The sequence below is a fragment of the Felis catus genome, chromosome C2, assembly GCF_018350175.1.
Source record: "Felis catus isolate Fca126 chromosome C2, F.catus_Fca126_mat1.0, whole genome shotgun sequence".
In the NCBI taxonomy this organism is placed as follows: Eukaryota; Metazoa; Chordata; class Mammalia; order Carnivora; family Felidae; genus Felis; species Felis catus.
In genome coordinates this window covers 788,821-814,764 of record NC_058376.1, presented here as the reverse complement: position 1 = coordinate 814,764, position 25,944 = coordinate 788,821, and the positions used below count along the sequence as shown (strand labels likewise).

At 61.8% G+C, this 25,944-nt stretch overlaps 1 protein-coding gene and 1 long non-coding RNA gene across 2 annotated transcripts in view; one reads left to right on the top strand and one right to left on the bottom strand.

Moving 5' to 3' along the window:
• Window positions 1-1,385: 1,385 nt before the first annotated feature.
• COL6A1 (collagen type VI alpha 1 chain) lies at window positions 1,386-23,227 on the top strand. The gene is made up of 35 exons (XM_011285711.4): window positions 1,386-1,600; window positions 2,142-2,271; window positions 3,799-3,999; window positions 5,341-5,500; window positions 5,664-5,792; window positions 5,891-5,911; window positions 6,108-6,128; window positions 6,206-6,250; window positions 7,050-7,103; window positions 7,607-7,651; window positions 7,784-7,810; window positions 8,000-8,026; window positions 8,115-8,159; window positions 8,347-8,400; window positions 8,594-8,656; window positions 9,447-9,509; window positions 9,700-9,753; window positions 9,846-9,881; window positions 10,082-10,144; window positions 11,679-11,741; window positions 15,826-15,888; window positions 16,591-16,653; window positions 17,029-17,079; window positions 17,243-17,278; window positions 17,864-17,926; window positions 18,123-18,188; window positions 18,752-18,787; window positions 19,058-19,094; window positions 19,453-19,461; window positions 19,732-19,865; window positions 20,085-20,194; window positions 20,308-20,491; window positions 20,595-20,775; window positions 21,607-21,636; window positions 21,766-23,227. The coding sequence occupies exons 1-35, from the start codon at window positions 1,504-1,506 to the stop codon at window positions 22,386-22,388; spliced, it is 3,084 nt and encodes a 1,027-aa protein (XP_011284013.1). The 5' UTR covers window positions 1,386-1,503; the 3' UTR covers window positions 22,389-23,227.
• The window catches only part of LOC109503254, a 31,876-nt gene continuing 29,021 nt past the window's right edge, over window positions 23,090-25,944 (bottom strand). The window contains exon 3 of the long non-coding RNA XR_002162130.3: window positions 23,090-25,608. This is a non-coding gene — a long non-coding RNA (uncharacterized LOC109503254). The remainder of the gene's footprint in view (window positions 25,609-25,944) is intronic.

Below are 25,944 nucleotides of genomic sequence, written 5' to 3'. Positions count from 1 at the left end.
CACGCGTGCAGCTCAGGCCCCCACGGGTCAGAACGTGTGCAAGGCCTGGCTGGGCACCTCACTGTTGTCAGCGATTCACACGTCTTCCTGCCTCTCCCAAACCCGCCAGAACAAGAACGCTTTGGCGCCTCGCAGATAAGCGGCTCAGACTGGGGGAGCCAGCAAGCAGGGTACAGTCCCGCACGGGGGGGGGGCCCTGAACCTCCATTTGTCTGAACTGGAAGCCGGGAAGCGGGGCGTCACGGCACCAAACTGGAGCACACACAGCGATGCCCATGGCGCAGCTGGGATGAAGTCAGAGGCAGCAAGTTCACAAAAATCCCACAAAGTGGGTATGGGGCAAGCATTGGAAGAAATCTCAGAGCAATCATTGAGAAGTGTGATTTCTGAAGGACTTCTCGAAAGTTTATTATGGTTATACAACTGTTGTATGTTTTTAAACTAGAAAACATTTAGGCCGATATTAGATACGTGTCAACGGCCCCAGCTCTGGAGGAGGTCTTCTGGAACCTTCTCTGGGGCAGGGGTGGGTCTGGCCACATCTGGAGCCCACCCCACAGGATCCTAGGGTGGAGCCCTCACTCTCGTCCTCAGAATCAGGGTCTGTCTCTCTATAATTGACTCTTGAACAACACAGGTTTGAACTGCACAGGTTTGCTTATATATGGGTTTTTCTGAAATATACAATATGGTTCCGTAAATGTGTTTTCTCTTCCTGATGAATTTCTGAATAACCCAATAACTCTTTTCTCTAGCGGACTATTGTAAGAATGCAGTGTATAATACACATAACATACACAATATGTGTTAATTCCTGGTCAACGCTAGACTATTAAATTCTAGGAGGCTTATATTACACCCAGGTGTTCGTCTACACGAGTTTGGTGACCCCGCCCTGTGCCGTGAGGGACGGTTCACGGGACGGTTGTTGACTTTGTTTTCCCATAGTGAAAAATTGAAGTATCTTTTCCAAATATGTATCTGCTGACCAGTGAAGAAATATTTACATGAACAATGACTGGGAAATCCGACAAAGCAATGGATTTGAGACATTTAAACCATCGGAGGGCCGCTTGTAGGGAGATGGGTGAAGGGAGCGATTCCACAAAATGTCTGGGTTAGAAACAACCCAGGGGGCTGGAAGGAGATTCGTTCTGCCTGACATTCCTGCTCAGACTTTTGTAAACTCGGCTGCAGTTTCGCTGTGCTCCGCGAGCAGACCAGCTGTCCGGCCCCCAAAACAGAGGAAGAAGCTTCCCGAGCCCAGGAGCCCAGAGGGGAGCGCAGGGCACGGTGACTCACTCCCGGGGAGACCCCCGCCCTCCGCGCCGCCCCCGCCCCAGCTCCTCCTCCTCCTCCGCCCAGCCCTCCGTCCCTCCCTCCGTCCCTCCTGGGCTGTGACTTCCCTGCGAGAGCAGAGACAGCTTCTCTCTCTCCCTCTGGTCGCGCCGCAGGCCTACCCTGACCCCTGCCCTCGCTCGATGGTGACACTCCGGCGGTAACATGAAGCTGGCCCATGCTCTGGTGCCTCTGCTGCTGCAGGCCTGCTGGGTGGCCGCTCAGGACGTCCCGGGCAATGACAGGGCGGTCGCCTTCCAGGGTGAGTGGCTGGCCGCATCTCTGACCCTCTGCTTCTGCCGTCCCGGGAACCTGGGCCAGACCCTTCCCTTGACATAAGAGCTGGGGTGCCTGGGGGGCTCGAAATTCTCCGACGCAGTCCGCGGCTCCCACACCCCGGGTCCCCTCTGCTTCTCCGGTCTGAGGGCCGTCAGGCTGGACCAGGGAGGAGGCCCCTATGGGGAGGGCGAGCACCACCCAGGCCTGAGCCTTCAGGGCTCCTCCAGCAGCACGAGGGGCCGGGTGGGCGCTGTTCTTTCTCTGCCCCCGGCTCATTCCATTTGATTCCCAGCCTGGCAGGCAGTGGAGAAACTTGCCCCCCGCCCTCCCCGTGCTGTCTCCTTGTTCCCAAGGTCCTGCCTACGGAGGAGCTCCCTGCCCTCCAGGCAGGATTCCCAGGACCCTCATGGGGGCTCTCACAGTCACCCTGCCCCTCACCGGGCCCGTGGGGGGAGGTGGCCTCTGTGTGCCCAGGAGGGTGCAAGGTGTGAGCCTCAGGCCCCTCCTCCCCACTCTTGGCCCAGACTGCCCTGTGGACCTCTTCTTTGTGCTGGACACCTCTGAGAGCGTGGCCTTGAGGCTGAAGCCCTATGGGGCCCTGGTGGACAAGGTCAAGACCTTTACCAAGCGCTTCATCGACAACCTGAGAGACAGGTAGGAGAGGTGACGCCTTTACCGCCAATCCCACACTTCTGTGAGCTTCTAAGGGAGGGCGGTGGGCCTAGGGGCCCGGCAGGCAGAGCGAGCCTCCTTTCTCATGGAGAAGCGCTGGGTGGTGGCCAGGCCACTCATGCAGCTCCCACATCCACAGTGGTTCAGATGAGCCAGAAAAGGGCTGAGTTTGAGATGGACCAGACCAGTCAGCCTGGTCAGCCAGGAGCCTGGGGGACAGTGCTGTGATGGGGGCTCCCAGGACCCCAAACATGCCTCCCCGCTCCCCAACTGTGTGAGTTTCAGGAGTTGGCGGGAGGCTCTGTGGCTCCGCCTTGTGCCTGAAGAGGGCACCCCTTGCCACTGCCTGGACGCTGACCTCTGCCCATGTGGACGGCAGAGTCTGAGTCCTGGACCCAACATCCCAGTGTCCTTAGTGTCCTGGTCCGAGGAGCCCAGAGGGCCTGCCAGCTTCGTTCTGGGTTTGGGGACAGCACACTTCATTCATTCACTTACTCATTCATCTGTCTGATGAGTCTGCAGCTGTGGGGGTGGGAGTGGGGGTGGGGAAGCACCGGCAGTGGGTGTGGCTGACAATAGGACACGCCCATGGGGGGGGCAAGGCCATGGGGGGAGGGTCATAGTCAGAACCAGGCTCCTCCCCCATCCATTCAGCTGTGCAGGGCCCCAGCCCCAGTCCTTAGCCAGTCCCTGTTGACTGACTTGATGACCAGGGCGCTGAGCTTCCCGCCCACCATAAGGGGGTTGCAGGGACAGTGGGTGGGGGCTGCCCAATGTGGGGCATATGACCCGAAACCCTCAACTCAGCCAAGTGTCTGAGCCCCTGAGGTCTGATATCCCCTCCAGGTGCCTGTGGCCTCATTATTCAATTTCTTATGCCCCAGTTTCCCCGCCTGTGAAATGGGGTGAGGTCTTCCTGCTCTTGATGCTGTTAGCGTCACTGTAGGGGCCTCGGTCACCCCATCTGCTGAGCATGCTGAAAGACGTCTACCCCAGGCTCCAATAGAGCAAACCACTGAAAGCCTCCAGCCAAGGAGCACAGGGGCAGAGAGAGGCAGCCACTCAGATCCACGAGGACCCCCCCCCCACCAGTGTCCCACTTAGACCTGCTCTCCGCCTCCCCTGTTGCCCTGCCCCCCTCCCACCCATGCCATCCCTGCCCCTCCCCTGTGGTCTTGTCCCGCTTTCCCGATGCACACAGCTCCTTACCCAAGGACCCTTGAGATCAGGGGATACGGTGGTCACTCACTGGCTGGGGCTGGCTCTCCTGGCCACCCCCACCCTCCATGCTGGTCCCAAGGGCAGAAACCCAGCATCTAGGGCCCACAGGAAGTCCAGTCTGGGCTTGCCGGCCCCTGCCTCTCAGGGTGTGACGGGGCCAGGCAGTCGGTCCACCTGTGAAATGGGAGACCGCACGCAGGGAGCCGGGGAGGGAGGCCCTGGAGGTGCCCACGGCAAATGCAGCGCCAGGACCTGGGAGAGTCCACCAGTCCACCCTGTGCTTTGTAGGTACTATCGGTGTGACCGTAACCTGGTGTGGAACGCGGGCGCGCTGCACTACAGCGACGAGGTGGAGATCATCCGCTCACTCACACGCATGCCCAGCGGTCGCGATGTACTCAAGGCCAGTGTGGATGCGGTCAAGTACTTTGGCAAGGGCACATACACGGACTGCGCCATCAAGAAGGGGCTGGAGGAGCTGCTCGTGGGGTGAGTGCCGTCCATCCACAGCTGCGGTCTGGAAGCCCGTGCGTGTCCCGTGCAGGCTGCACGGCTTCCCGACGCAGCTCCCGGCCACCCCAGGAGCCGGTCCTGGTGTTCGAGGACATCACAGTGATGGCCACCACCCAAGGGTCACTGTCCACCCCCGGGCTCCCCCTTGAGCTGTCCACTGTCTCAACCACTGAAGGTAGAGGGGGCCGTGGGGCCGGAAGTGCCCCAGTAACTACAGAGATGGTGTCTGCAGTCAGAGACAGAGACACAGACGGCAGAGTCTTCCTGTAGGGCGCCAGTGTCCCCCGAGCTGGCTCCACACACGACATCCGAACTGCCACAGTGAATAGTCAACAGCATCTGTGGTTGATCGGGGGAGAGGATCCCCCCCTGGCTGCAGCTCAGCCTGGCCACAGCCCCCCCATGCCCTTGGGCACAGCCTCCAGGTGCCCCGGCCACAGGCCCCGGTGCCCCCCTGGCCATAGCCTCCCATGCCCTCGGCCACAGCCCCCAGGTACTCCTGGCCACAACCCCCATGGCCTCAGCCACAGCCTCCAGGTGCCCCCAGCCACAGGCCCCAGTGCCCCCCACTGGCCACAGCCCCCCATGCCCTTGGCCACAGCCCCCAGGTGCCCCCAGCCACAGGCCCCGGTGCCCCCCTGGCCACAGCCCCCTATGCCCTCGGCCACAGCCCCCAAGTACCTCTGGCCACAGCCCCCAGGTACCTCTGGCCACAGCCCCCAGGTGCCTCCGGCCACAGGCCCCGGTGCCCCCCTGGCCACAGCCCCCCATGCCTTCGGCCACAGCCCCCAGGTACCTCTGGCCACAGCCCCCATGGCCTCGGCCACATCCTCCAGGTGCCCCCAGCCACAGGCCCCGGTGCCCCCCACTGGCCACAGCCCCTCATGCCCTCGGCCACAGCCCCAAGTGCCCCTGGCCGCAGCCAAGGACGGCTCTTCTCCTGACCCCTCCCACTACCTGTGGTCAGGGGTCCCCCCGTCAGGTTGCCTCAGGGGAGCCAGGACCTGTATCTCCCCCTGGATATGTATGCGTTTTCCAAGATGGGGCTTGAGAGAAATGTGATCCCGCAAGCCTTTATTTTCTGTTTTAATATCCTTGATCATAGCCCACTTTATAGGCAGGACTGACAGAGGGAAACCTGTGCCCAGCATAACAGGAATCAGCCTTATGAGAGTTGCATTTGGGTCTGGGGCTCTGGCCCCCGGCTCCTCACCTCCCATCTTGGGGGGTCTCAGCTGTGTTCCAGGGGTACCCTGAGCTGTTAGGGTTGGTGGAGGGGGTGATTGAGGGGCCTCACCACCGCCCACCCCCTTGCAGGGGCTCCCACCTGAAGGAGAACAAGTACCTGATTGTAGTGACTGATGGGCACCCCCTGGAGGGCTACAAGGAGCCGTGTGGGGGCCTGGAGGACGCCGTGAACGAGGCCAAGCACCTGGGCATCAAAGTCTTCTCAGTGGCCATCACGCCCGACCACCTGGTAGGAGCCCCTCCGGGGCCTGCTCTATGGAGGGGCGCCGGGCACAGCCTGCGGGGTGCAGAGGTGCAGGCATCGAGCCGCAGGGTGGGGGCCTCAGGAAGAGCAGCGGTGGGGTGAGGCCGGGCCCCTAGCAGCCATCAACCTTGTCCCTTATCCACACCAGGAGCCACGTCTAAGCATCATCGCCACAGACCACACGTACCGGCGCAACTTCACGGCGGCTGACTGGGGGCAGAGCCGGGACGCGGAGGAAGTCATCAGCCAGACCATTGACACCATCATTGACATGATTGTGAGAGGCCGCTCTACCCTCGCGCCGGAGTCCGGAAGGCCGGGAAATCCTGTGGCCCTGAATATAAATTAATTCCACTTTTCCGTTTCACTTTTCAGAAAAACAATGTGGAGCAAGTGGTACGAGCCCCTCCCTTGCCCTCCCGTCCCCTTTCCCCTCTGTCTCCTCCGCCTCTCCCCTGCCCCGCCCTCCTTGGCCCCCCTCCCCCCACTGTCCAGGACATCACCAGCCCCGTCCCCACCGCGGGTGCCCGCCGTCGGAGCTCAGGCCGTGCGCTGAGCCCTGTTCTCTAACGTGTCTTCTGTCCTCCCGCAGTGCTGTTCCTTCGAGTGTCAGGTGAGTGTGGGGCCCCGCCCGCCTCTGGGGACACCCAGGATGCTACCTCGGGCTGACCTTTCTCTCCCGTCTTGCAGCCCGCCAGAGGACCTCCCGGACCACGGGGTGACCCCGGGTACGAGGTGAGCGGTCGCAGGCCCCCTGGAGGGAGAGAAGTGTGGAGTACAGCACTGGACAAATGTCCCTGCAACCTGGAGCCCCTGGTGTTGGGAACGTGGTGGGACCCCGGGCAGCTGTCCTGAGCCCCCACCGAGCACCCACTCACACTAGGTGTGGGGACAGAGAAGGAGCCCCTCCCTGAGCAGGTGTCCCCGACCATGGGGAGAGAGTCCAGTGACCCTGTGGCCGATGCCAGGGGCGAGTCTGGCCAGCTGGCCTCCCAGTCTGACAGCTGGCCTCCCCATGGCAGAGGGGTGAGCATTCGCTGATGCTTTGCTCCCGGAGGTCCACCTTCTTGTGGGCTGGGCCGCAAACGTGGGGCCCAAGGCCAGGTGTGGCCAACACTTACAACTTTGACCGCCCATCAAAGTCCAGGGTCCTGGCACTCCTAAAAATGTTAGATTGCATGGCCATGCAGCCATATGGGCACCACCCTCCGGAGCTGAGCCGGGCCCCCTCTCCGGCCCAGGAGCCCCGCACAGCAGCAGGAATGGGGTGGGGTGCTGGAGACAAATGTTCAGGGGCCAGCCGGGCGGCATGGGGCAGCACAGGGTCTGGTGGGCTCTGTGGGAGGGGGTGTGTGCCCCTGACCTTGCAGACCCCGGGTCAGGCCACAGGTGACAAGGAAGGAGCCTGAAAACCCTGAAGGCCGATGGAATATCTTCTTAATCCTTTTCTTGTGAGCAAGTTGGGGGTCCTTTCCGTCAGGTTTTTAGAAATAAACAAAAATCTTCCCCAACCTTGACCTGCTCTGTGTTGCAGGGAGAACGTGGGAAGCCAGGTCTCCCAGGAGAGAAAGGAGAAGCCGGAGACCCTGTGAGTGCCAAGCACCTGACCTCAGGGGTGGTGGGTGCTGACAACCTGAGGCTGAGAGAGGAGCCGGACTGTGGAAACTTCTAGAAGCATGGCTGGTTTCTGGGCACCATGGTCCTGTGGCCTGACCCTGAGAGAACATGGCCCCAAGGGCAGAGAACGCCAGAAGATGCTGCACAACCATTCCTTCCAGTACCTTCTGCCCAGGCCTCCACTCAGGCCCAGCTCATGCCCCTCTCCTCCTAGGGGGCATCCTAGACCTTCCCCATCCCCCCTCCTCCTGGGCCCTGATCTCCCCTCTCCTCCCTGGACTCCACTGAAGAGCCCCCAGGACTGGGAGGAGGAGCCTTCACATCGGGGCTGCTCTCTGGGGCTCGGGCCAGTGGTCAGCCAGCCCGGTCTCTCTGGCTGACCAGGCCTGAGCAGAGTGGGGGTCAAGACAGACTGGGGGGGTCGCTATGGCTGCCTTCAGGGCTGCCTAACATACCCCCTCCTCTGTGTTCCAGGGAAGGCCTGGGGACCTCGGACCGGTCGGCTACCAGGGGATGAAGGTACGTCTCCCCCTCCTCCTCCAGAGCTGCCGGCCTGTCCTGGGGCCCAGTGGAACACATCTGGGCTCAGCCCCGGGCATCGGGCCCCGGGACACCAGTGACACCCTCTTTCCTCCTCTGTCTGCTTTTTAGGGAGAAAAAGGGAGCCGAGGGGAGAAGGTGAGTAAAGCAGGGCTTTGGGGCACAGAGCCACCCCCCTCATGCACAGGAGCATGACACCGCCCATCTCCAGCGTGTCTGAGCTGGGACAAGCTGTGGGGGACCCATCCTGGGACCCATCCCAATTCCCTGGGAACTCGCCCCGTATTGGGGGACCACCCCCCTCACTCTCCCTTCCTGTCTCCACAGGGCTCCAGGGGATCCAAGGGCTACAAGGTGAGTGTGGGGGCGGGGACATGTCTTCTGCCCCAGAGGGGTCCTGTCTGACCTTCGTGAACCCTTCTTTGGCCTTTGTGCCTTGCAGGGAGAGAAGGGCAAGCGTGGCATCGATGGCGTGGACGGCATGAAGGTAACCCCGCCTGGCGGGAGAGCCGGTGACTGGGGGGTGGCAAGAAAGGCAGAAGCTATTTCCTGCCAAGCCCCAGGCCCCAGTGGACCCCAAGCCTCCAGCCGTCGTCCCGGTGGGGCTTTCCCGGGAGGGGATGGATGAGCCAGAATGAAAGTCTTGACCTCTAAATCTGCCTTCCTCCCTCCAGGGGGAGATGGGGTACCCCGGCCTGCCAGGGTGCAAGGGCTCACCCGGATTCGACGTAAGTTGCATTCTGTCACTCACATTTTAAGGCTAAGTTCTCGTGAGCAAATACGGACTCAGCCCTTCTGGAGCTCTAAGAGGTCACGGGCAGGCTGTACCCAGCCCAGACCTGCCTTTTCAGCTTCTATTTGTGTGCAGCCCAATGACTGCTGCTGAAGGCTGAGGACTGACCTCCTACAATTTCTTGTCAGGGCGCTCAAGGACCCCCAGGGCCCAAGGGCGACGCGGGTGCCTTCGGACTGAAAGGAGAAAAGGTTGGTGACGTCGGGCAGGCCTCCCTGTGTACCCAGTATGAATCAGAAACCCTCTTGGAAGCAGATTCTCCACCCACCCTGCAAGGACCAGGCCCCCAAGTGGGCAGGCAGGAGGCCGGGGTGGAGAGAGCACAAAACCAAGCTACAACCAAGGGCAGGCACAGTCACCCAAGGGGGGCGCCCCCTGTGCCCCCTGCAGCCCCATGTCACTGAGCCTCGGATGCGCCCTGGGGTGCATCACGCTGCCCGCCTGCAGCAGACGGACGAGGTGCCCTCACGGCCTATAATCCGTCTGTTCACGTGAAAGTCACCACCTAACAGCAAACGGGAGGCAGAAAAGTAAATAATGAGGACCCAAGGTTTTGAGTCCAACTTAGAGCACAGCTTTCTGCTGTTGGTGCTTTTCCGGCGTTTTCAGCAGCAGGAAGTGCTAAGAAAGATGGAGAAGTAAGGTTGACTGAACGCGTCCTAACCACGCAGGCTTCCTGGACTGGATTTTCGGAATCCGGCCGATTCCTTTGTGGGCCCCGGACCCGACTCTGCCTTCGATGACTAGAAGTGGGCTTGCCCCTCTGCATGAGGGGGACTTGAACAGCAGACGACACGGGGAAGTGGCTTCTGCAGGATTCCTGTAGAGATATGGGTGGTTGGGAAGGTTCTCAGAGTCCAAGGTGTGCTTGGTCAGGGGGTGTGGCCCGAAGTCTGGGTGAGGGGGACTGGTGCAGGGTCACTGGTGGCCCAGGACGGCCGGGCGTAGCCTCCCGCAGGCTGACCTTTCTCATCATTCCAGGGTGCGCCTGGAGCTGATGGGGAGCCTGGGAGGCCGGGGAGCACAGGGCCCCCTGGGGATGAGGTGAGTGTTCACGGAGCCCCTAAAGCAGCCGGGGGTGGGGTGCGGGGGGAGCCGGGAGGGGCCCAGTCCTACTCTCGTTCTCTCCCAGGACAGATGGGGGAGGGCAGGGGAGGGCGGGAAGTAGGGAGGTGGAGGGGGGCCCGGGAGGGGCCACAGCCCCGGGCCCAGTCCTACCCTTGTTCTCCCCCAGGGCGAGCCGGGGCTGCCTGGTCCCCCGGGAGAGAAGGGAGAGGCCGGCGACGAGGTGAGCACCCCGCGTGATCTCCTGTCCCACCTCCAGGCCCCAAAACAGAGTTCCCATCCCAAACTGATGTTGCTTGTTCCTCTTAATCCCAGGGAAACCCGGGACCGGACGGTGCCCCTGGAGAAAGAGTGAGTGGGGTGGGGTGGCGTCTGGGCCGGTGTGGCCGGCGTGGCTGACAAGCACCGGGGCTTCTGTCTGAGCTCAGTGGACCTCAGTCTCTGCGAGGCCGGCGTGTCTGGGGGGGGCTCAGCCCGTGCCCAGCTGGAGCCCCTTCCTCGATGCCGTGTCCGAGCTGCAGTCTCACCTCCGTCCGCTGTTCTCCGCACAGGGCGGCCCTGGGGAAAGAGGACCGCGGGGGACCCCAGGCGTGCGCGGCCCCAGGGGAGACCCGGTGAGTCACTGTCCATTAAGCTGAGACCCCACACCCCAGGAGGGGGCCAGAGACTGCGGTCAGGTGAGGTCAGGCCGTCAGCCTCACAGGACACATGCCACCAAGTCCCTTTGGCATCTAGATTTCACCCACACCCTCACCTGCTGTTTTCCCGAAGTCTGTCTCCCCGGCTCTGGAAGTGTGGCAGCCCCCCTCCCCGCCCCCGACCCCGGAGCACCTCGAGGGGTGTGAGCAGGGCGGAGAGATGGGGGTGTGGGCCCAGATGAGGAGTGCAAGGGGCGGGGTTATCCCCTCCGCCCATCACCGATGACCAGCGTGTGCAGGGGAAACCGTCACACACACACACACACACACACAGTCACACAGAGACACACAGCCACACCGGGACTCACAACGGCCATCCCGGATGCAGCACCGGGAATAGTCTGCACAGCACTGGCTCCACACCTGTCATCGAGTGCACGCCTCTCACTCAGGTGGCTGCACGGCTCCTCCCGTGTCACGATTCACTCAACTCACCATCACACATCTGGGCTTTTCCAAACACCTGCAGCCCCCCCAGCAGCCCCTTAAACGTTGCAGACAGAGCTCACACTCTGGAACGGTCCTTTCTTACAACTTGAAGAGCGGGAAAGTTGAGAAGCCAGGCCCACACAGACTTCGTGGTCACAATGGCCCAGCAGGCTTGCCGAGCTGTGGCCCGCAGCGCAGCCTCCTTCCAGAGCTTTCTGTGGCCCTTGGTTCATCGGAAGGTTCTGCGGGAGCTAGAGGGCAGACACCAGAGACTGTGCCTGGTTAGAGGAGGGGAGCGCCCACCCCCACCGTTCCGGGGCCAGCAGGGAGGGATGATGGTCTTCAGACCTGGGTGAGGACCTGGCCTTCTCGCTGCAGAGCAGGGCAAGGCTTCATCTCATCCCGGGAACAGGACACCGCGGAGGCCGTGTGGTGCCTCTCGCTGTGACCACCCTGGCAAAACCGCTCCTCCTGAGGACGTGTGTCTGGGTGTCCCAATGGGGAGAGCGAGCCTGAGGCCAAGGTCACTGAAAGAGAGATTTGCTTTCTGCCCCGTCCTTGCTCCTTGTGCACTGCCCAGAACCCCCCGGCCCCCCAGGAGGGCAGAGAGGGACACTGAAGCAGGGATAGCATGGCCTGACCCCTTCCAAGCCTACCGTGCTGAGATCAGGGAATGGAGGGAAGGCCAGGCCACACCCCAGGAAGTGCCCCGAGTGAACAGAGGCCGGCAGGGGTTAGGCGGGGCTCCAGCTCCTGAGACCCATCAGTGAGCCTCACTGGACAAGCAGCTAACATCAGGGGCTGCCTCCTGAAACCCCGAGAACCTCCAGATGTCCGTGTGCCTGGCCACCGTATATAAAAACCCAGGGGAAGGATGAGGCCAGGCCCACGGTGGAGGGTGGCCCTTCCTGATCTGGCCTCTGCTGGCTCAAGAGCTGCGGGACCCCCAGCCTTGCCCAGCGGCCACCCGGGCAGCTTGACCTCTCCTGGCCTCCACACTCACTGGCTCACTCCTCCCCAGGGCGAAGCTGGACCCCAGGGTGACCAGGGACGAGAAGGCCCCGTCGGCATCCCCGGAGACCCGGTAGGAAGCTGTCTGGGGGTGGGGGGCCATGTCAGCTGCCAGCAGAAAGGCTCCAGCAGCTCCTGGATTTAAGGGCAGTCCCTCTCCACTTATGACTCAGGGGACTTCCCGCAGGGGCTGCCCAGGGTCAGAAGCCAGTGGTGGGGGGCAGCCGGGGTGCCCAGCCCCTGTGCCCCTGTCACCTGGCAGGCGTCTGCCAGGATGCAGAGCTCAGGGAGCACACGCCCAGGAGCCCCCCAAGCTCTGCCCTCAGAGTGGGTGAGAGGGGCGCCTGGCTCGATTGGCACTGGAAGATGGCAGCAAGGACTTGAGGGGCCCTGGGACCCCTGGAGACACCCCCTGGCCTGGTGGCGCAGGGTCACCCCATACTGGAGATGGTGTGTTTGAGCCCCCAGGAGACACCAGGTGAGGAAGAGGCTTGTTCAGCGTTTGGAATCCAGGTGTGAGATCCTGGCTGGAGGCAGATTTGAGAGTGTCAGTGCATGGAAGTTTCCAGAATTCCTGGATGTGACACCTTCCAGATGCCATGCTGGGGGAGGGGACGAGGGGAGGAAAGTGGGGGCTAAGAAAGCAGAGGGCCAGAGCGGGTCTTGGCCTCAGATGGAGCATCGTCCCCAGCACAGGGGAGGGGTCTGCCTTTCTGCCTTGTTGTCAGGAGGTCATGTGGTTCCAGATCAGGGAGGAGCTGTGGCTGTGGGCCTGAGGTGACCACCCCCCAAAAGAGCACACGAAGGGGCTGGGTGGGACATGTCCTCCCCACACCCTTCAGGGGACCCCCTCGGGTGGCCTAGACCCTCTCACCCTGCCCACTACTCTGTGATGGGGGTCGCTCGCTGGGTGTTTCCAAGTCCTCCCTGCAGGGGACGAGGTGGCTGCCTGGCCTGCAGGAAGGACTCTGAGCTGAGACTGGGGACCTCCCAGTTGGCAGGAGGAGGGGACAGCAGCACTGGTGGGCACAGAGTTCCAAACAGGACAGCAAGGACGAGGACAGCAGCTGCGAGTGGGGGCCAACCGTGGCGGGGCCAGGCCTGGGGCTCTGGTGGGCCTTGGCTTGTGGCTTTGAGTGTTTTGGTGGCTTTTCTTGTGGAGAGAATTTGGAATTGGTATTTTAACAAAAAAGTGATTTAAAAAGCAGGAAAGAAGCAGCAGCCACAATAGGGTTGCTGAGTCTCCTGACGGTGCATTAAAAATGCACCTGGGTCCATTCCAGTGTGGGGTGCAGGGGGCGTGAGCCCACTTCCGCGGACCCAGCTCGGTGGGAAACTCTCCTCGCACATAATTCCGAGCCGGGCTCGCTGGGAGCCAGCCACTCCCAGGGTCTGTGGCCGCCTGTGAGCAGAAGAGGCACCAGAGGACCCCGGAGCTGCCGGCACAGAGCCAGAGAATTCTGAGTGTCTGGATCCCCCCTTCTTGGAGGAAAGGGGAGTAGTGTCTCTCAAGTAAAGTAGGCGTAGAAGTTCCCTGGCTTGTAGACACAAGACCCCGTAAACGGGCCACCTCACCTGTTTGGGAGAAGTGGTTAAATCAGTAACTCTAGCAGAAGAAAGGCTCGCGTGGAAAAATAGTTCTCCTGTCCCCGTGCCCCTCCCCCCCACAGGGACGGATTCTTACTTTCTTCTAAAATTTAGTTTCTTCTAGAATCCTTTCAGACAAAGCACAGGGTGTGAGAGAGTGCGGGGGTATGCGCGTTGTCTACACAAACAGCATCGCACCACGATGCTTTTTGCCTGATCCACCTGGGGACCGGCCAGGTCAGCCCCACAGGCTCCACCTGGAAGCCTGCAGATGCCCCTGTCTAGTCCGTTGTCAACACGTATGCAGGCGGCCTCCAGTATTTTGCTTTACAGAAAAATACTGAAATAAATATCAATGCCCATCTGTCTGTCTCTTAGCTCCTCTGGTCTCTCCATTTGCCCAATGATCCATCCGTCCATCCATCCGTCCATCTTGAAATACTTGCAAGGCTACATCCAGAATGTAAATTCTTAGTAGCATAATGTCTTGGCCAAATGATGTGTGTATGTGTGTGTGCGCGCATGTGTGTGTGTGTGTGTGTGTGTGTGTGTTATTTGCCAAATACTTCTACTTGACCTAGCCCCCACTTACGTGCCCCCCAAGAGGTAAAATGCCTGCTGTGTTCACACCTCTGCCCACAAGAGAGATTCCACCCCGTCTGGGTGTCTGTGCACCTTGGGAGAAGGCCTTGTGCGCTCGTGCCTTGCGCCACGGTCTATGGGAAAGGCCGAGTGTGGTCTCTTGGGTTTCCAGGCCGACGTGTCCCTGTCTCAGGCTGTTCCTTCAGTGGTTGGTTCTCTGCTGGGTCTGTTTCTGTGCTGAGGTGCAGGAGGCTCCTACCCACAGACCTTTTTCCAAGTTCGCAGTTGCACGTGGCTCCGTCCCAATATCTTGTGGTTCACGATGTCCCGCTTGTTTACAAGATTCCAAATACCTTCCCGCCTTTATTGTAGTCTTTGCTTTCTCTTTGATGCATCTGGAGGATCTACCAGGGTTTGAAGCGAGGTGGGCTTGACCTTTTCTGTGAATAGGGAGCCAGTCAGCACAACACCGACCTTTCCTGGCGATGGAGGACACCCATCGGGTGTCAACCTCTCTTCGCTGCATCTTTCTGGAATCCCTGCCCTCTTTCTGCCCCTGTTCTAATGAGGCGTCCTCCCAGGAGGGCCTGCTCCGGCCGCCCGCGACGTTCCCAGGCTCCCCTGCCTTCTTCAGACGGTGTGACTGCTCTACAGGATGGTCAGTGTGGCCAGGACAAGCTGGCCACGATCTGGTCCTTCCCCGTGGCACAATTCAGGAAGTCGTTTGAGGCGCTAGGACATAAGACACTAAGAGGGGGAAGTGTCACCGGCGTTTACTCCAGTAGCACCTGCTTGTCCCAGAGTAACTGTCACTGTAAAGCCAGACATCACCAGAGACAGCTGGGGGCGGGGGAGGGTGCTGTGTCCCTCCAGCCCGTGGCCCAGCTGGGGAGGGTCGGCTCTCTGGCCACTTGTTCACCTGAACCCTCCGTGAAGGGTGGGGAGGTTAGGTGGCTGTGGAATCTGGTTTGTCCACACTGGACATCCGCCTTCCCGGCCGCAGCACAGTTTCTGCCCCCAGGGCTGCCCTCCTCCCGACTCCGTTGCAGCCTCACGACTCCAGGCCCGCTAGGCAGTTGGCTTCTGCGCCAGGGTGTCCGTGCAGAAGTTTCTGGGAGATGTGTTTTCCCAGAGCAGAGGAGGGATCCAGAAACTGGAGGGAGGGGTACAGTCCCGCTGTAGCCCCTGCCAGGCCTCGCCTCTTGTCCCTGTGGGGGGCACTGCCACCTCCTTGTGCAGACGCCAGCACTGCCCACCAGGAGCAGGGGGGCCCCTCGGGCCGCATCCCAGGAGGCGCCCACCCAGCAGGCCAGCTGCTGAGGCAGCTCTGCAGAAACTGTCCCCAAGCGTGGCCCTCCGCTGTCTGCTGGGTCGCCGTATTCCTGTCTCCTGGGGCCCCAGACACACCTCCCCCTGGCCTGGACTCTGCTTCCCATTCTCCCTCCTGGCCCCCATTTCAGGTTCCCAAACCTACCCCTGGGAGCCCCAAGTTGGGGGCTGCTGGTCCTCGCGGTTGGCGAGCAAAGCCCCAGGTTAAGTGAGTGACGCTGACGCTGCCTGGGCCCAGAGCTGGACCCTCCTGTGGTCGCAGCAGGAGCCTCCCGGCTGACCTCTGCCTAATGGGACAGGCCAGATACGGAGAGTTGTGCGCCTTTGTGAGAGGGACTAGAGAAGAAAAGCCTCATCAGGAGGCATCAGCCTGATGATGGGGCTGGGAGACGGGCCTCTGAGTCCAGGGTCATGGCCAGCAGGGTCCCCAGGGGCCAGGCAGGCCAGCCAGCTCCGTACGTGGTTTGTGCTCACCCCTTCTTTGGGCCTGGCTGGGTATGTCCCTGAAGTGCTCAGGGGACCAAGACTCTGGACCCAGAAAGGTAGGCAACTGGCCTCCAGGGAGAGGTGTAGACCAAGCAGGCCAGCCGGCATGGGTCTGGGGCCCGGAGGGCTGGGGCGGGGCTGAAAGGGGTCTGACAGATGTGTCTTCTTTGCAGGGTGAGGCTGGCCCCATTGGACCTAAAGGGTACCGAGGCGACGAGGGGCCCCCGGGGCCTGAGGTGAGTAGCCCTCCCTGCCCCGGCCCCAGACTCTAGCCCCTGCAACGGCCCTTAGGACTGGGGAGCGCCCCCAGTCTACACACACACACAAATGTTTAAGTGCATTTCATGGTATCTGTGCCTTTCAGGAAACATGGAAAATGCAGAAAAAAAATAAAACAGAGAATTGAAATCTAAACCATTACCACCCGGAGATAAATAATACAAACATTTTAGCTTATTTCTCTCCAATTTATTTTTCTTATTTCCATATTATGCCTTATAAATTTGGCTTCACAAAGTTTTTTCTTTTTAATTTTGCCATTATGAATGTTTTCTGAAACCCTAAAGATTTTGTAAACCGCGGCTGACGCGTGCTTGCTCAGTCCAGTCCGTGCTGAGTCCCTTTGTCTCTCTGAGCTCTGGGGTTGGAACTCCCGGCCCCGGAGGTGACGGTCAGTAGGCACGTAGTGCCACTTCTGGTCCTGTCCTGGGGGTGCCGTCTGGGTGGGTTACTGGGCAGGAGGTATGGACTCCCCACCATCCCTAGGATGATGGATTTAAAGATCCTTCTTTTAATCATTGCTGTGCTGATGAGTAGAAATGTTGTTTTATTTAACTCGGCCTTCGTTTTCTGCAGAGAGGTGTTGTGCATCCGGGCCTGCACTGCTGGCTGCCTGGATGTCCACTTAACTTTCCCAAACCCCCTCCTCCCCTCCTTAGGGTTCCAGAGGGGCCCCAGGGCCCACGGGACCCCCCGGAGACCCCGGGCTGATGGGCGAAAGGGTGAGTGGTGGTCCCAAGGGCCTGGGTGGGGGTGGTGCCAGGCTGCTGGGGACTGGGAAGCCATGGTTCGAGCCCTGGGCTTCTACCGGGAAGAGCGTACATGTGGGGCCTGAGGGTCCCAGGTGCAGTGTCTGGAGAGGTGCGTCCTCCACAGGCGACTGTCCCCTCTGTGTCCGGGGGCACCACGGGCGCTGCAGTCACTGTGGTCCTCGTGGTCATGGTGCTTCCCACAGGCACTGCCCCTCCTGCTCCAAAATCTGGGGACACGCAGGGCAGTCCTGGGCAGGGGGATGCCTTCTGGGCTGAAGAAGCCCCTCGGGGCACCATCCTGAGCCCGGCGATTCCCAGTGACAGGACTTGGTCTGCTCTCCACAGGGGGAAGACGGCCCACCCGGAAACGGCACTGAGGGCTTCCCTGGCTTCCCTGTGAGTGCCCCAGACTCCTGTCCTAGCGCCCCCTCTGGCCAGCCGGGTTGGACCCAGGACCATGGGCCGGACCGGGAAGCCGTGGCTGGGATCATCCAGTGGGGACCCCCCCCCACCCCAGCCAAATTAGAGCCTGGCCTGACCGTCCCGCCTTCCCCTGCAGGGCTATCCAGGCAGCAGGGGCCCCCCCGGGATAAACGTGAGTACACGCCCACCATCGGGCTCCTGGTGTGTTCACAGGCACGCGCACACGCGCGTGACATACACGCACACGTTCACACGTGTCCCCAGCACAGGCTTGGAGCCGAGGCCCCTCCCACGTGTGTCTCAGCCCGTGGGTGCCCCTGCCTGGCCCAGGGGTACACCCGGCGACCGGCACTTCCCTCTGGGCTCCCAGGGGCTCAAACCTCGGGGTGTCCTCTGGCTGGCACTCAGCCGCAGGAACATGTGCCTGCTCTGGCGGGTCACTGTGTCTCCTTTATCTTGTCCTTGTAAAACTTCTGCTTCTTAGAAAGGAAATGCAGTGCTGTGACTGACAGTAAATAAGGCTGACTGAAAAGGGAAAGCTGGTGGAGGAGACGGCTGGCCGGAGGCCGGTGCCGGGTGGGAGAGCCCTGGCCGAGGCCCTCGCCGGAGTGAAGATGTGGCCCTGCCCCCCGCCCTCCCCGGGAGCCCAGGCCCTCGGCACCCACCCCACCCCTGGGCCAGGGTCCCAGCCACACACGCACACCTGCCCCTCCGGACCCTCCGCCACAGCGACCGCGTGTTCCCCTGTCACCCGCAGGGCACTAAAGGCTACCCGGGCCTCAAGGGGGACGAAGGAGAAGCCGGAGACCCTGGAGAGGACGTGAGTGCAGAGCTCACTGGGGAGGTTGGGCAGTCACCGCCGGGGGTTGTAGAGGGAGGCAGCCGTGTGCCGCCAGGGCTGCTGAGGCTCTGAGGGCAGGCGTGGGGCCATCGGGGCACAGTGAACACGGACAGAATGCAGCGGATGGCTAGTCGATGGTGGTTGTGTCTGGTGACACTGTGCCGTTCCCTTCCAGAACAACGACATCGCACCCCCAGGTGTCAAAGGAGCCAAGGGATACCGGGGCCCCGAAGGCCCCCAGGTGAGCGGCTGCGGCCAGCCGGGGTAGGGCACACTGGCGTTCTGAGGCTACAGAGGGCCAGGGGTGGGAACTGCGGGAATGGGTCTCCGGGGAAGGGTTCAGGGAGGCTGGCACTTTGACAGCAGGGTTGGGAGGAAACAGGCAATTTCAAGGGTTGTGGGGAGATCAGAGAAGGGGGAGCAGCCCGTCACCAGGTGAGGGGTGAAGAGAGTGCAGCAGAGCCCAGGGTGGGTGCCTGGGGGGGTCCCCTGTCCATCAAGGTGGCACAGTCAGACTGGGGCGAACTATCCTCCCGGTGGTGAGTGCCCAGATGGTGAGGGCCATGCCCGGCCCACCTGCTGGCCTCCGGGCAGGGAGTAAGTGCCAGCCAGTGATTACAGAATGATGGCAGTTAGGGACTCTCCACCAGCCCTGAGCACGCAGGCCTTCAGGGGCTCCTAATGGGAAGCGGGTCAGCCCGAAGGCCAGAAAGGTGAGGGTGGGCTTGCTCAGGGCTCCCATCAGACCTGCAGCTCAGGAAGTGATGCGCCCTTATCACTTTTTTCCGGTCCTTCCTCGGACAGGGACCCCCAGGACACACGGGACCACCAGGGCCGGATGTAAGTGGGTGTCTGTGAACGTCCCTGGGGGGCCGACCACTCTGGCTAAGGATCCCGTGGGGTGGGGAGCCGTGACGGCAACGGGGGCATGAAATTGTCATGGAGGAACACGGGGTGACCACATATCAGTGACCACTTCAGGTGCCCCTGCTGCGGGGTGCCTAATACTCTGAGTCAGAGCCGCTATCCCAACCCAGTCCCACTGTGGTCCGCGGGGTGGCAACTGGGGGACCAGTTCAGCCCCTGGTGCCTGCGTCTCTTCCCCTCCAGGAATGTGAGATCTTGGACATCATCATGAAAATGTGCTGTGAGTATCTCTCATCTTCGAATAACTGTCTCAGTTGGAAGGAACTAGGTCCCACCGGCCCCAGCGCCCACTGCTGGTGCCCACGGAGGGGCCATTTGAGCTGCGGCAGGGAGGGAGACAAACAGGAGGGGTGGGAGTGTGCCCCACCCACAAGAAAGTCCCCAAAGGTGGAGGGCAGGGGCCAAGCCACTGTCACCCCCACCGCCCTTCCCCGGGTGGCCCGAGCGCCAGGCAGAGCAGCCTACCCTGGTGAGGGTGGTCCAGGCGGGTGGGGAGCTGGCAGAGGGTTTATGACCTGATTTGTAATACGATGTGGGATCTCGACTGGAATGTAACTCATTTCTCCTCTTTTCCCCAGCTTGCTGTGGTGAGTCATTTGAATGTTTCTTGAGGGTTCCCTGTGGGTGGCAGGGCTATGCCCCCTCCTCCCAGTTTATCCTGTAGAGCAGCAGGGGACCTCACCCCCTCACCATGCCACCATGGCCTTGGGGCGCTGGCCTGTCCCTGTCCTCGCCGCAGGGACCCACGCGGCCAGCCACAGGCAGGGGCCAGAAGCCCCAGGGTCCCGGCTGGGGGTGCAGCTCTGCTGAGGAGGGCCCTGGGAGGCCCCAAGGGCTGACCCCTTCCTTGCCTACAGAGTGCAAGTGTGGCCCCATCGACATCCTCTTCGTGCTGGACAGCTCGGAGAGCATAGGCCTTCAGAACTTTGAGATCGCCAAGGACTTCATCATCAAGGTCATCGACAGGCTGAGCAGAGACGAGCTGGTCAAGGTGAGTCACACCCGCCCTGGTGCTTCCCAGGGACACCAGGCTGGGAAGGGGTGGGTCCCAGGGCCCTTGTTCCTTAAAAGCTATAACCTCCACCCCCCAGAGTATGAGTGTGGTGGAGGGGGGCCTGTGGGCCAGGTCGGCCTGGGACAGATGGTGGGTGGAGGGGTGGCTGCTGGGACCCCCACGTCCCCTCCTGACCTTGGCGTGTGACACGTGCAGTTTGAGCCCCGGCAGTCGCACGCAGGGGTGGTGCAGTACAGCCACAACCAGATGCAGGAGCACGTGGACATGAGGACCCCCAACATCAGGAACGCTCAGGAGCTCAAGGAGTGAGTGCGGCGGCGTGCCCGGCCAGCCCCGCCCCCCGGCCACCCCGCCCCCGGCAGCCCGGCCCGTCCCCCGGCCCGCCCCGGCACTGACAGCAGGTGCTCTGGCCCCACAGAGCCATCAAGAAGCTGCAGTGGATGGCGGGGGGCACGTTCACCGGCGAGGCCCTGCAGTACACGCGGGACCGGCTGCTGCCACCCTCCGACAACAACCAGATAGTGCTAGTCATCACGGACGGCCGCTCAGACACCCAGAGGGACCCCACCCCGCTCAGCGTGCTCTGCGGCCCGGACGTCCAGGTGGGGCCACCCCCACGCCACCCGCCGCCCCTCCTACCCCCCCCCCCGGAATGTGGGGGACCTTCTCCACCGGGGCCATGCCGACACCGCCCCTCCCCTACAGGTGGTCTCCGTGGGCATCAAGGACATGTTTGGCTTCGTCGCGGGCTCCGACCAGCTCAACGTCATCTCCTGCCAAGGCCTGGGGCCCCAGGGCCGGCCAGGCATCTCGCTGGTGAAGGAGAACTATGCCGAGCTGCTCGAGGACGCCTTCCTAAAGAACATCACCACCCAGATCTGCATAGGTGGGCTCGGGGTGGGCGCCGCACTGGGAGGGCCGCATCGGGGCGGCCGAGGCGAGGCTCTGCTCTCAGCCCCGCGACCTCCTGGCCACAGGGGCCCGGCACCCCCCGCCGACAGCACCAAGGCCTCCCCACAGGCCGCCTCGCACTGGTGCTCGAGGACGCCGTGGTGCAGCTCCCACGCTCCCAGTGCGGCGGCACCGTGCTTCTCGCACTTCCTCCCGTGAGCGCTCGTGCTCGCCGCGGTCCCGGCAGGTGCCTCCACACGCCGGGGCAGGGGTTGGCCTCGGAGCCCAAGACCACTCAGAGGCCCCCCGCCGCAGAACACGCCTTTCTGGGCCCGGCCCGGTGGTAGAGCTGGGTCTGCAGCGCAGGCAGCTGGTGGACGGCCAGACGCAGCCGCCGCGGTCAGATACGCCTGCCTGCAGCCACCCGGTCGGTGTCGCCTGGGGACAGTGTGGCGCGGGGTGTCTGACCTGCAGACCGTCCTTTCTCCTTGCTGAGCTTCGGCCAACCGGTCCTCGGAAGGGGCCCGGGATCTGCCGCCCCCCCCTCCGCCCCTCACTGGGTTGGTGTGAGGGCCACAGAACAGCAGGCGGGGGCCCGGCCCAAGACCTCAAGGCCCACCCTCGAAAAGGGGGGCACCCCTTCTCAGCGGGGCCGAGTGGGCCGAGTAGATGCTGGCCAGGCGTCTAGGAGTGCCACCTGTGCACGTGGCTACTCCACGCCTGCCATGCGGGAGCTTTGCCGCCATTTTTGCTGGGGGGTTACAGCCGGGAGGGTGGTCCGCGAGATCACTGGCTTCACACCGCCTGGCGTTTTTCTCTCTTACAGACAAGAAGTGCCCAGATTACACGTGCCCAAGTGAGTACCCGGGGTGCGTGGACAGGGTGCCGGCGGGGGCTCCCGGAGGAGGGCGAGAGATAGGGGGAGCCCAGGGCGGCCGAGTCGGGAGGCCCCGGCCGCGCACCAACACGACCCCCCACCCCGCAGTCACCTTCACCTCCCCGGCCGACATCACCATCCTGCTGGACGGCTCGGCCAGCGTGGGCAGCCACAACTTCGACACCACCAGGCGCTTCGCCAAGCGGCTGGCCGAGCGCTTCCTGACGGCGGGCAAGACGAACCCCTCCCACGACGTGCGGGTGTCGGTGGTGCAGTACAGCGGCCCCGGGCAGCAGCAGCCGGAGCGCGCGTCGCTGCAGTTTCTGCAGAACTACACCGTGCTGGCCGGCACCGTGGACAGCATGACCTTCTTCAACGACGCCACTGACGTCAACGACGCCCTCGGCTACGTGACGCGCTTCTACCGCGAGGCCTCGTCCGTCCCAGCCAAGAAGAGGCTGCTGCTCTTCTCTGACGGCAACTCACAGGGGGCCACGGCGGCGGCCATCGAGAAGGCGGTGCAGGAGGCCCAGCGGGCAGACATCGAGATCTTCGTGGTGGTGGTGGGCCGCCAGGTGAACGAGCCGCACATCCGCGTCCTGGTCACGGGCAAGACGGCCGAGTACGACGTGGCCTATGGCGAGCGCCACCTGTTCCGCGTGCCCAGCTACCAGGCCCTAATGCGTGGCGTCTTCTACCAGACGGTGTCCAGGAAGGTGGCGCTGAGCTAGCGCCAGGGCCCCTCTCCCACCGTGAAAACGGGAAGGAAGATGTGACGTGAATGTTCCTGACCAACCTGATGAGCTGGATGTTTCTAAAGGAAAGGCTTGAAAAGCCGCGGGTGTTTTGCCCGCCCCTGGGGTCCCGGGACCCTGCCAGCGCCTGCCCCTCTCACCGTGTTAGCATCCCCCCACCCCCAGCAGGCTCTGAATCCCCGAAGGCGCTTCCCCCTTCCCTCTCTGGGGGGTCGCTTGAGTGCGGCCTCCCCTCCCGCACCTCCCGCATAGTCTGACTTCTCTCACTAATCCTGCACAATTCTTTAGTTAGCATTTCATGTACACTCTCAAAAGTCTGCTAGTAAATTCGTGTGAGATGGTGGACGCTTCGTTTTTGGAAAGCCAAGGCCGAGAGCATTTTTAAAACATGACCCCTGACGAGTAGACGCCTCCACATAAGGTTCTCCTCCCTCAGGGCTCAGACCTTGGTTCCTGAGGCCTCGGGCCACAGAGCTCAGGGCAAGCGAACGCTTACACGCTGACTGGTGTCTCCAGAAAACGGCAGAAAACGGTGACTCCCCAACCCGAAAACCCCGAGAACAACGGTGCTACCCTGTAGACCCCTGCCCCATCTACTCAGAGGCCTGGACCCCTGGGCCATCCAGTGACACAAAGTGATGTGTTTAAAAAAAATAATAAAAAATAACCCAAAGCTCTTTTTCCTCAAGAGAGTGATTGGTTCCACATTTTATTCAAGATCCCGTTTATTTGTTAGTTTTATTTTTACTCCTTCCTGTGTTTTTTCTCACTGTGTCCATATCAGAGGCTTTTTGAAATAAAAGTTTTCACTCCTCTGTCCGCGGTCATCTTTCTGTGGAGTAAAAAAATCCCAGCAGACCCGCACTTCCCACGACAGGAGGAGACCGTGGAGATGGTCGGGGGTCCGGACGGACAGCCCTCTCTGGGGTTGGGGGAGGACTGTCCACGGATGGGGAGGAGCAGGGAGGGGCCCTGACACCCTGCGCCACAAAAGCAGAAGCGCGTTAGGTCTCAGGGGGCTGGGAGAGCTGGCCGGATCCGACGAGACGAAACCCCAGAAAGGCCAGCCTTCTGGCACCAGAAACAGCCTGCGAGTCCCCGAGGAGGAGGCAGCGGGACCGGCGGGCCCCGTGGAAAGCTGCCTGGGAGACCCGGCCCGGGTCCAGAGAGAGGTGGCAGGGGGCCGTGGCTGTCCCCTTCACAGGAACGGCCCTGGCCTCAGGAAGGTCAGAGTGGACGGGGAAGCACAGCCTGGCTCGGATCCCCAAGGAGGAAACGCACGGCCACCGGGCCCCCAAGTGCTCGGCGCCCTGCTGCAGGGCCTGCCAGTGGACGAGGGGAGGGGGTGGGGCCGGCGCGCTTCGGCCCCAGGGGTAAAGGAGGGCAGGTGTGCGGGCACCACAGGCACCAGGGCCAGTAGAAGCGGGTGGCGGGAACCGCACGGGGTCCTAGCCGGGGGGGGGGGGGATCCTGACAAGAAGGGGCAGGGACGGGACACCCTTCACCGGACACACGTGGAAAGCCGGGCAGTGGGGCCAGGGCACGACTCCAGCAGAGAACAGCACCCCCACATGGCATCGGTGGGTGTCAGCACAGTCTGCAAGGGAGTCTCAGAGACACCCAATTCCAGCCCCTGCACTGACATCACGCATGCACGTGATGAGAACCAGACAGCTGCCAGCACGGGAAGTTTCCATTCACTCGGCCGACATCCCGGGGGCCTGTCTGCTGCGGCGTGACCCCAACGTTCGCCCGCCCGTCACGCCCTGCGAGCCCCCAGCCTGAGGGATGTCCCTGCAGCGGCCACAGATCCTGGCTCCTTCCCCACCACCTGCAGCCTGGTAACCTCGAGCCGGTCACCTGCGCCTCACCTCACTCTCATGAACTGCAAAATGGGTTCATAAAACCGTAACAGCCACCTGGGAGGGCCGCAAAGAGGCCCGAGGCCACCTGGTGCCCATCACGGGGAGGCCGGAGGGCTGGCTGGGGAGGACAGCAGGGGTCCCGGTGAAGAAGGTGCCAGCTCCAGACCCTCCCCTCGACCCTCCAGGCACAAGTTCCCTCCTGGTCGCCCCAGGTCTGCACCCTGGTCAGGTGGGGTCTGTGGGTTTTTCCTCCTGCCTGGGAGGGGTCATCCCGAGACCTCTCCTGAGGGAAAGGGGGAGAGCTGAAGTGTCTGTTTAAGAAAGGACCGCGTCTGTAATCCCTGAATCATCTCTCTAACTGGAACCGATGGCTGAGAACCCAGGTCTGAAATCAGGCCACACTTTGTTCCCTGCTGTACTTCTTAACCCCTCGCCTCCCAACGTCCACGAGGAAAACATAAGGAGCCCCCTTCACATTAGGGAACCTGACATTTAAAAAATAGGTTATGAAGGAAACTGCAGGCTCCATCATGCCTGTGTCCGTTCCAAGTTTACGAAAGCAATATTTTAGATCATGGCATGAAGTCTTGAAACATAAGTGCACAGCCAGCTACCCCGTGATTGTAAGGGGGGCAGTGATCCCCGTTCCTGGGCCAGGAGCACCCGGTGCCCAGCAGCTCTACCACCGGCTCCCCGAGCTTCCCCTGCACACCGTTGGAGCTACAAGGCACGGGCTTGGGGGAGGTGCCGGACGCCGCCAGGGCGGCCTTCCGTCATCACTCCACTTGTCCTGACCCAGAACTGCGGGGGCCAATCCCCGGCCTCTCCCCAGCCCTGCCACTCTCCCCTTTAGGAGCCTCTGGGCGCCGTTCCCTCCTCCTCCTGGGAAGAGTGGTCCTCGAAGGAAAAGGGAATGGAGAACTGAGGGAGTGCTCGGGGAGGCTCCCTGCCAGCCCCCACCTGCTGACCCAGGAAGCTCCCCACACTCTGTCCACCAGCTCGGGGGTCCCATTGTCCCGGCCTTGCCCCACGACACCCCCATAGTCCGTCTCTCCAAGTGTGAGGGGAGCCGGAGGCTCCCCACCAGCAGACCACCACCGCCCACCTATGACCAGCTCTTCCTTCTCAGTGCCAACAGCCTCGCTGTCCTGGGTCTCGGCGGTGAATTCCACCTGGACAGCGTGAGGCCCGCAACCCTTGCTTCCTTCATTCACATTTGTCAGATGTCTCTCCATGTCCTTCGCTTTTGATCTCTCCAGCCGCATCGTTTTAGGTGCACATTTTGTAGATGGCCCGTAAAGGCATCTTTCCACCCATTCTGACAGTCCTTGCTGTTTATAGAAAAATCAAACACATTTACATTTGCTATTACAACTGATATTTGGTCTTCATCATGCATTTTCTATGCTAAGGATATGCAGGAAGGTATATTTTTCTATCTAAGACTTTTGGAAGCACGTGGGCAGCACAAATCAGAGAGCTGCCCTGGCCAAGACCCTCGGAGCCAGCCCCACCAGGGGGATGTCTCTAGCCCAGAGTCCCCATCTGCTGGTCTGGCAGCCACTTTCTAAAGAGACAGACAGCCATGTGATACCAAGGGTGTGGCCTGTCCAGCTGCCGAGACAGTGACACTTAGGGTCCCCTGGACACTGAGAGCCCACCTCTAG